This window comes from Mus caroli, unplaced genomic scaffold, assembly GCF_978045245.1.
Source record: "Mus caroli unplaced genomic scaffold, Mus_caroli_1 scaffold_4, whole genome shotgun sequence".
NCBI lineage: Eukaryota > Metazoa > Chordata > Mammalia > Rodentia > Muridae > Mus > Mus caroli.
The window spans coordinates 98,525,779-98,534,565 of record NW_028227259.1 but is presented as its reverse complement, the minus strand read 5'-3'; the positions used below and the strand labels follow the sequence as shown (position 1 = coordinate 98,534,565).

The following is an 8,787-nucleotide window of genomic DNA, read 5'->3' as shown; positions in this document are numbered from 1 at the left end:
TTTTTGTCCAAGTTTTTCATTAAATGGGAAAAATTCTAGGTTAAAATTTTTGAGATGGGTGACTGGGCCCTTCCCTCATGTGGTGACCATGCCTATCCACTGGGGCTGGTCTCTTAAGGTTCTATCTCCCTTGTGCTGCACATTTTGGCTTGGGCCATCCACATTAAGTCCTGTGAGTCTTGTCAATTCAATATTTCTTTCATTCTTTCTTTGTTTTTAAGAGTGTGTCACAAACAAAATTTTGATCCAAAAATTAGATACCCATTTGGTGATAGAGAGTCTGCCATGATGCCAGTGTTGGGGAGTGTCTTTCCATCACTTCTTAGGATGAAGAGGTCAATTGATGTCTCTACCATTGCATGCGCAGTCACTCAGAAGCTTAGTGGTTGATGTGATGGTGAGGAAGTTTTATAAACATTGTCTTAAATGTATATTCATTTCTAACCCTTCCCCAGGATCCTTCTGATTGGAGACCTTTAGAAGATGAGTGTTCACACCCCACCCACACTCCAGAAGCTGGCAATTCAGACTCTGGTGAGAGAGGAGGCTTTAGGCTTGTCTGATCTGGAGGAGCTGGCCTATGGACTCTTCCCAGCAATATTCAAGGAGGCCTTTGATGGCAGACATATCAAGCTCATAAAGGCATTGGTGATAGCCTGGCCTTTCCGCTGTCTCCCTGTGGGGGCATTGATGAAGAATCCTGACCTGGAAACACTGCAGGCTGTGTTAGATGGAGTAGACATTCGACAAACCATAGGGTTACACCCCAGGTAAGCAATTTCCAAGTACTATAGAAGGGAGCACAAGGAATACACATTAGACATTGTCAGGGAGATTAGCTTTGTCATAAATGGATCAGATGCCTCTGATGGCATCATCAGGCAGGAATACAGGGTGCTTGATAGCTACTGTTTACTTGTACTGAGCACAGTTGGATATGGATTAAACTTGAATATGGGACTAGAGTAAATGTGGCCTCACAGTAGAATGAGCCTATCCCTGACATCCCCACAAGAACTAATAATATAAGTAAGGAGAAATAAAGTGTACCTTACCGAAAGAAAAGTATTCATGTGTACAGAAGCAAAATAAAGCTTCCATAGCATGTCTGAGTCCAAATTAGATATCAGGTCCTGAAAAAAACATACACATTAACAGGGAAGAGAGCCGAGTAAAGTTATAGGTAGTAAAATCTTATTCAGGGTCTGCCAACATTCTTATGTTTCACCTGCAGGAGGAAAAAACTACAGTTTCTCGACCTGCGAAATGTGCACCATAACTTCTGGAACATATGGACTGATTCAGAGGACAGTGACTGTTCAGCAGAGATCTTGGAAGAAAAGCAAGCTGTGCAGGTCCGTCCCAGATATGCACTGAGGCAGCATCTTAAGGTCACAGTTGACCTGTGCATCAGGTCCTGCCTTGATGAAGCACAAGCATGGTTCTTGAAGTGGGCCCAGGAGAGAAAGGGCTCCTTATATTTCTGCTGTACAAAGGTGAAGATCTGGACTCTGCCAGTAAAAACTCTCAGACAGATCTTCCATGTTTTTGATCCAGAGCACATCATGGAGTTAGAACTAAATACTGAATGGACTCTGTTAGAGTTGACACATTTTGCCCCCTATTTTGGGCAGATGAGAAATCTTCGCAAAGTCTTCCTGGCACCCCTCCACAAAATCGACTTCCATTTAGCCAATAGAACAAGAGTCACCGAAGTCAAGTGTATCAACAAGTTTACTTCTCAGTTCTCCAAATTCAACTGTCTGCAGCATCTTTTCATGTACTGCGTCCATTTTCTCAGAGACCAGATGAATCAGGTCCTACGGTAAGCCATAATGGAGAGCTGGTTCAGCTATCAGAGCAAATCTGTCTCTCTTTTCTTAAGGGTTATGGGGACACAATGCCAGCAAGTCACTAAGAACAAATATTTAGAGACTCCAAAGACTGGAAATTTTGTCCTGTTTCCATGTATACTCAGTTATACAAGGGAAATTTTTCAAGGTAAATCAGTGTCACAAATGAGCACTCATGAAGTAGGAAAGTAATTTGGGGTAAAGGGTAGGTCAGATCTAGTAAGGTTCAGTTGTAATTCTTCCTATAATCATGGCCACCCAATCAAATGGAAACTGAAGAGGAATGGAAGTGTGTAGTGAGGAGTAGGGGACTCACAAGTACAGGGTGAAAAGAAGCTATATGCTGAGATCTGTTAGAAGAGCCTTCTGTCATCAACCAGTTCCCATGGGTTAAATGTTTTGAGGCCAAATACTGCTGAATACATGGGACAGGAGGTAGAACTTGGGCTGTAAATGAGAGCAAGCATGACTGCAGAGGGAATGATATAATACAGATTCAGTGGACCCATAGCAAGTATTGAGATACTGTCAGAGTTCTATTGGGATGAAATTTCTTCTGTGTGCTTTCTGGGATTAGGGGATGAACTAGTTTTCAGGTTTAGAGTGAGGCCAGGAGATAAATTGTGAGGTTGACATGACTGAGCGGTTTCCAACATGAAGCATCATAGATGATGTCCTTAATCACTTAGTCAAACTGATCTTGGGGCACCTGATTCCTTCTACCACTCTCTATATCCCTGCCAAACCTCTACAAGGCCATTTACCAGAACTAACCATCTGTCTCCTTTACCTCTAGGTGCTTGATGACACCCTTGAAGACACTCTCCATTACTTACTCCCTGATTTCACAGAGAGATTTGGATTCCTTCTCCTGCTGTCAGAGCCTCTTTCAGCTAAAACATCTGGAATTGAGAGGTGTGGTCTTACTGGATTTGGATCTTATGCCTCTGAGAGGTCTCCTCATGAAAGTGGCAGGCACTCTTGAGAATCTGGATTTGCAGGGATGTAGGATAAAGGACTCCCAGCTAAGTGTCCTACTACCTGCACTCAAAAAATGCTCTCAGATCTCCAACGTCAACTTCTACAACAATGATTTCTCCATGCCTATCCTGAAGGACCTTTTGCAGAACACAGACAACTGGATTAAGATGAATGTGGAACAATATCCTGTCCCTCTGGAGTGCTATGATGACTTTGCTCAAGTCTCTGTAGAAAGATTTGTCCAAATTTGTCAGGATCTCATGGATACACTGAAGGAAATAAGGCAGCCCAAGAACAGCTCCTTTGCTACAGATATCTGCCACACATGTGGGAAGTGCTGGGTCTTTGCCCAGGAGGCCAGACTTTGTCATTGCTGGGAGTAAAATGGGAAAGTTCTGTATTTGAATAAACACTAGTCTTGGGACACAAGTCCTACCTGCGGAACTCAGAACCTGTGGCTTCTGACACTGCTCAGATGGTTGGAAACAAAAGGCTGTTCAGTGACTGGTATCTTGGCAACTGAGATTGACATGGGGAACAGTTAGATGAACTGTGGGAACAGGGGCCTAGTGGAGTCAGAGACACAGCTTGGCATTGTTACATGGCTTCTCCCCGGACAGACTAACTAGATGTTTAGTTGTATACTTAAAAACCTGGATGTTCTCTCAGTGTGGTCTTTGACTTTTTCCAACCTATCTACCAGGTTCAGCATCAGGAAGGTTCAATGGGTGGCGAAATGGAAAGACACTGGTATTTCGTGAGTGAAGCAAAGTTCTTGGTGAAATTAACATGTTACATTAAAATGAAAGTTTTCTTGACACTTCTTTCCCTTGTCCTTTGACTGGGCTATGTGTACAACACACCTGTGTGGCTGAACAATTAGGTGCACAAAACATTTAAACTAATGGGAGCAACATAGACACACCTACTATGAAGGAAGATTAAAAGGATCACAGACAATTAAAATCTTGTACATTCAGACGACAAGGCACCTTGGACCTATCAGAAATGCCTAAAGAGGAGAAGACAACAGAGGAAACAGGATTTCCAGTCTGGCTTTGTAATCAGGACCTTTTTGTCATGATTTAATGAGATGACTGCTGGAAGCTCCATATCCATCTGTTATATTGCATGCCCCTAAAGCCTTATTCCAGTGGACACCAAAACTCTATGAAGTACCCTATTTATTTAAAAGTATGCAATAAAATGCAGGTTCCTCTTCTACATAAACCATTTACTCTACAAAAAAATAGTATTTTCCGTCTTCAGTTGTAATAAGAACAGAGAAAAACAAATCTCACTCAGCTTAGTCAATGTATCCCCTTTCTGTATAGTAAACTATCAATAAAATAATTTGTTACTCTGTATTTATTGAACATTTAGAACATGATTTCTTTGTTTAAATATCATTGTTATTGTCTGAATTGAATAAAGCATCTAAATTAAAAGACTCTGCAACGATCACCCTCTGGAAAGAAGTAAAAGTGTACACATTGAAGCCAGGCATGTCACAATTCACAATCTTGGGAAGGTAGATGAAGTTATCAGCTATGGTGGGAAATACATGAACTTCTAGGCTGACTTAAAGTACAGAGAAAGACAAAAATAAAGAACATACCTCTCTCAAGCTCATTGTTTCTGTCTTCCCTCACACACTGTCTCCCTGTCTCAATGTCCCATTCCCTAACCGTGTTCCTTAGGACCAGTAAACTCACATGAGATTTTCCCACAATTAACATGCTTTCATATTTTTTAATTGGGCATTGTTTTTATTTTTTAATATATTTTATTACATATTTTCCTCAATTACATTTCCAATGCTATCCCAAAAGTCCCCCATACCCTCCCCCCCCCCACTTCCCTACACACACATTCCCATTTTTTTTTTTTTTTTTTTTTGGCCCTGGCGATCCCCTATACTGGGGCATATAAAGTTTGTGTGTCCAATAGGCCTCTCTTTCCAGTGATGGCCGACTAGGCCATCTTTTGATACATATGCAGCTAGAGTCAAGCGATCCGGGGTACTGGTTAGTTCATAATGTTGTTCCACCTATAGGGTTGCAGATCCCTTTAGCTCCTTGGATACTTTCTCTAGCTCCTCCATTGAGAGCCCTGTGATCCATCCACTAACTGACTGTGAGCATCCACTTCTGTGTTTCCTAGGCCCTGGCATAGTCTCACAAGAGATAGCTATATCTGGGTCCTTTCAGTAAAAACTTGCTAGTGTATGCAATGGTGTCAGCGTTTGGAAGCTGATTATAGGGTGGATCCCTGGATATGGCAGTCTCTAGAATGTCCATCATTTCGTCACAGCTCCAAAATTTCTCTCTGTAACTAATTCCCTGGGTGTTTTGTTCCCAATTCTAAGGAGGGGCATAGTGTCCCCACTTCAATCTTCGTTCTTCTTGAGTTTCATGTTTTTAGCAAATTGTATTTTATATCTTGGGTATCCTAAATTTTGGGCTAATATACACTTATCAGTAAGTACATATTGTGTGAGTTCCTTTATGATTGTGTTACCTCACTCAGGATGATGCCCTCCAGGTCCCTCCATTTGGCTAGGAATTTCATAAATTCATTCTTTTTAATAGCTAAGTAGTACTCTATTGTGTAAATGTACCACATTTTCTGTATCCATTCCTCTGTTGAGGGACATCTGGGTTCTTTCCAACTTCTGGCTATTATAAATAAGGCTGCTGTGAACATAGTGGAGCATGTGTCCTTCTTAACGTTTGGGACATCTTTAGGATATATGCTCAGGAGAGGTATTGCTGGATCCTCCAGTAGTACTATGTCCAATTTTCTAAGGAACCACCAGACTGATTTCCAGAGTGGTTGTACAAGCTTGCAATCCCACCAACAATAGAGGAGTGTTCCTCTTTCTCCCCATACTCGCCAGCATCTGCTATCACCTGAATTTTTAATCTTAGCCATTCTGACTGGTGTGAGGTGGAATCTCAGGGTTGTTTTGAGTTGCATTTCCCTGATGATTAAGGATGTTGAACATTTTTTCAGGTGCTTCTCTGTCATTCGGTATTCCTCAGGTGAGAATTCTTTGTTCAGTTCTGAGCCCCATTTTTTAATGAGGTTATTTGATTTTCTGGAGTCAACCTTCTTGAGTTCTTTATATATATTGGATATTAGTCCCCTATCTGATTTAGGATTGGTAAAGATCCTTTCCCAACCTGTTGGTGATCTTTTTGTCTTATTGACAGTGTCTTTTGCCTCACAGAAGCTTTGCAGTTTCATGAGGTCCCATTTGTCAATTCACGTTCTTACAACACAAGCCATTGTTCTTCTATTCAGGAATTTTTCCCCTGTGCCCATATCTTCAAGGCTTTTCCCCACTTTCTCCTCTATAAGTTTCAGTGTCTCTGGTTTTATGTGGAGTTCCTTGATCCACTTAGATTTGACCTTAGTACAAGGAGATAGGAATGGATCGATATGCATTCTTCTACATGATAAAATCCAGTTGTGCCAGCACCATTTGTTGAAAATGCTGTCTTTCTTCCACTGGATGGTTTTAGCCTCCTTATCAAAGATCAAGTGACCATAGGTGTGTGGGTTCATTTCTGGGTCTTCAATTCTATTCCATTGGTCTACTTCTCTGTCAGGTACCAGTACCATGCAGTTTTTTATCATAATTGCTCTGTAGTAAAGCTTTAGGTCACGCATGGTGATTCCAACAGAGGTTCTTTTATCCTTGAGAAGAGTTTTTGATATCCTAGGGTTTTTGTTATTCCAGATGAATTTGCAGATTGCTCTTTCTAATTCGTTGAAGAATTGAGTTGGAATTTTGATGGGGATTGCATCGAATCTGTAGATTGCTTTTGGCAAGATAGCCATTTTTACAATGTTGATCCTGCTAATCCTTGAGCATGGGAGATCTTTCCATCTTCTGAGATCTTCTTTAATTTCTTTCTTCAGAGACTTGAAGTTTTTATTATACAGATCTTTCACTTCCTTAGTTAGGGTCACGCCAAGATATTTTATATTATTTGTGACTATTGAGAAGGGTGTGGATTCCCTAATTTCCTTCTCAGCCTGTTTATTCTTTGTGTAGAGAAAGGCCATTGACTTGTTTGAGTTAATTTTATATCCAGCTACTTCACCGAAGCTGTTTATCAGGTTTAGGAGTTTTCTGGTGGAATTTTTAGGGTCACTTATATATACTATCATATCATCTGCAAAGAGTGATATTTTGGCTTCTTCTTTTCCAATTTGTATCCCCTTGATCTCCTTTTGTTGTCGAAGTGCTCTGGCTAGGACTTCAAGTACAATATTGAATAGGTATGGGGAGAGTGGACAGCCTTGTCTAGTCCCTGATTTTAGTGGGATTGCTTCAAGCTTCTCACCATTTACTTTGATGTCGGCTACTGGTTTGCTGTAGATTGCTTTTATCATGGTTAGGTATGGCCCTTGAATTCCAGATCTTTCCAAGAATTGTATCATGAATAGGTGTTAGATCTTGTCGAATGCTTTTTCCACATCTAACAAGATGATCATGTGGTTTTTGTCTTTGAGTTTGTTTATATAATGGATTAAGTTGATGGATTGCCGTATATTAAACCATCCCTGCATCCCTGAAATAAAACCTACTTGGTCAGGATGGATGATTGCTTTATTGTGTTCTTGGATATGGTTAGGAAAAATTTTATTGAGTATTTTTGCATCAATATTCATAAGGGAAATTGGTCTGAAGTTCTCTATCTTTGTTGGATCTTTCTGTGGTTTTGGTATCAGAGTAATTGTGGCTTCATAGAGTGAGTTAGGTAGAGTTCCATCTACTTCTATTTTGTGGAATACTTTGTGCATAACTGGAATTAGATCTTCTTTGAAGGTCTGATAGAACTCTGCACTGAACCCATCTGGTCCTGGGCTTTTTTTGGCTGGGAGACTATTAATGACTGCTTCTATTTCTTTAGGGGATATGGGACTGTTTAGCTTGTTAACTTGATTCTGATTTAAGTTTGATACCTGGTATCTGTCTAGAATTTGTTCATTTCATCCAGGTTTTCCAGTTTTGTTGAGTATAGCCTTTTATAGAAGGATCTGATGGTGTTTTGGATTTCTTCAGGATCTGTTGTTATGTCTCCCTTTTCATTTCTGACTTTGTTAATTAAGATGTTGTCCCTGTGCCCTCTAGTGAGTCTAGCTAAGTGTTTATCTATCTTGTTGATTTTCTCAAAGAACCAACTCCGAGTTTGGTTAATTCTTTGAATAGTTCTTGTTTCCACTTGGTTGATTTCCCCCCTGAGTTTGATTATTTCCTCCCATCTACTCCTCTTGTGTCAATTTTCTTCCTTTTTTTCTAGAGTTTTTAGATGTGTTGTCAAGCTGATAGTGTGTGCTCTCTCCAGTTTCTTTATGGAGGCACTCAGAGCTATGAGTTTCCCTCTTAGAAATGCTTTCATTGTGTCCCATAGGTTTGGGTATGTTGTGGCTTCATTTTCATTAAAATCTTAAAAGGTCTTTAATTTCTTTCTTTATTCCATCCTTGACCAAGGTATCATTGAGAAGAGTGTTATTCAGTTTCCACATGAATGTTGGCTTTCGATTATTTATGTTGTTATGGAAGATCAGCCTTAGTCCATGTTCTGATAGGATGCATGGGACAATTTCAATATTTTTGTATCTGTTGAGGCTTGTTTTGTGACCAATTATATGGTCAATTTTGGAGAAGGTCCCATGAGGTGCTGAGAAGAAGGTATATCCTTTTGTTTTAGGATAAAATGTTTTGTACATATGTGTTAAGTCCATTTTTTCATAACTTCTGTTAATTTTCCTGTGTCCCTGTTTAGTTTCTGTTTCCACGATCTGTCCATTGATGAAAGTGGTGTGTTGAAGTCTCCCACTATTATTGTATGAGGTGCAATGTGTGCTTTGAGCTTTACTAAAGTGTCTTTAATGAATGTGGCTGCCCTTGCATTTGGGGCATAGATATTCAGAATTG

The 8,787-nt window shown here is 40.2% G+C and overlaps 1 protein-coding gene across 2 annotated transcripts; it reads left to right on the top strand.

The window, feature by feature from the left end:
• The first annotated feature begins 462 nt into the window (after window positions 1–462).
• LOC147005251 (PRAME family member 8-like) lies at window positions 463–3,217 on the top strand. 2 transcript variants are annotated; one of them, XM_085836256.1, is made up of 3 exons: window positions 463–770; window positions 1,235–1,825; window positions 2,650–3,217. In XM_085836256.1, exons 1-3 carry the CDS (start codon window positions 484–486, stop codon window positions 3,215–3,217), a joined length of 1,446 nt encoding a protein of 481 aa, XP_085692382.1. In that variant the 5' UTR covers window positions 463–483. The 2 variants fall into 2 exon arrangements, with proteins under 2 accessions (XP_085692382.1, XP_085692383.1); XM_085836257.1 differs by having other exon boundaries at window positions 484–770; window positions 1,235–1,355; window positions 2,650–2,838.
• The last annotated feature ends 5,570 nt before the right edge of the window (window positions 3,218–8,787 follow it).